We start from the raw sequence: 763 nt of genomic DNA on the forward strand, positions 1-763 counted from the left end.
CGAGTGTACCCAGGCACGTTGAACTTAAGAGCTTTGAAATGGAATTAATTAAGCCTAAAACCATCCCCCAGACACAAGAGGCTCATCGCCTGGCTTGGGTGAGTCTCCGTTTGCCTTAGCCCTTCTAGGGCAGCGCCGGACACTTGTCTTTGGTCTATTCTTCCCTAAACGTGTCCTGCGCTCTGACACCGGCCCTTTCCAGACTGGAGTTTCCCTCCTCCCTGGGCTAGGGCACTGGTCCCTCCCCTCTGGGGTCGGGGAAGCTCGGGACTTCCCTGGAGCTCGCGGATTGGTCAGCGGGTCATGGGCGTGGCCGTCCCTCGCGGATGCGTGTTACGACCAACCCGAGCTGTCAATAAAGTTTGTTCGAAAAGCCCAGCGGGGGAGGAGGTCTGACGCTTCCGCCTCCGAAGAGGCTGGGCTAAGGCCGGGGCCCGGGGCCGTGGCGGCGGAGGTAGCGGCTGGATGAGAGGGAGGATGGAGCCCGAGCCGGATCCGGAGCTGCTGCTGCAGGAGGCCCGGGAGAGCATCGATGCGGCGCAGAGCTACCGGCGCGAGTTGGGCCAGAGGCTGCAGGGGCTGCAGGCAGCCCGGAGGCAGGTCTGAGCCCGAGGCGGGGCCGGGAGGGGGGAAGGCTTGGGAGGGGGCGCGAGGCGAGGGGCGGAGCCTGAGAGGGGGCGTGAGTTGAGGGGCGTTGGGGGTGGGGCCTGCGAGGGTGTGTGTGAGTGGAGGGGCCACTGAGAGGCGGGGCCTGCCGGAGGCG

At 65.9% G+C, this 763-nt stretch overlaps 1 protein-coding gene across 1 annotated transcript in view; it reads left to right on the forward strand.

Annotated features, from left to right (window-relative positions):
• The first annotated feature begins 465 nt into the window (after positions 1-465).
• Positions 466-763, forward strand: part of CRLF3 (cytokine receptor like factor 3) — a 43,509-nt gene continuing 43,211 nt past the window's right edge. Inside the window, exon 1 of the mRNA XM_044676242.1 lies at positions 466-600. Within this exon, the coding sequence (XP_044532177.1) occupies positions 466-600 (135 nt within the window). The remainder of the gene's footprint in view (positions 601-763) is intronic.

This window comes from Gracilinanus agilis, chromosome 4, assembly GCF_016433145.1.
Source record: "Gracilinanus agilis isolate LMUSP501 chromosome 4, AgileGrace, whole genome shotgun sequence".
In the NCBI taxonomy this organism is placed as follows: domain Eukaryota; kingdom Metazoa; phylum Chordata; class Mammalia; order Didelphimorphia; family Didelphidae; genus Gracilinanus; species Gracilinanus agilis.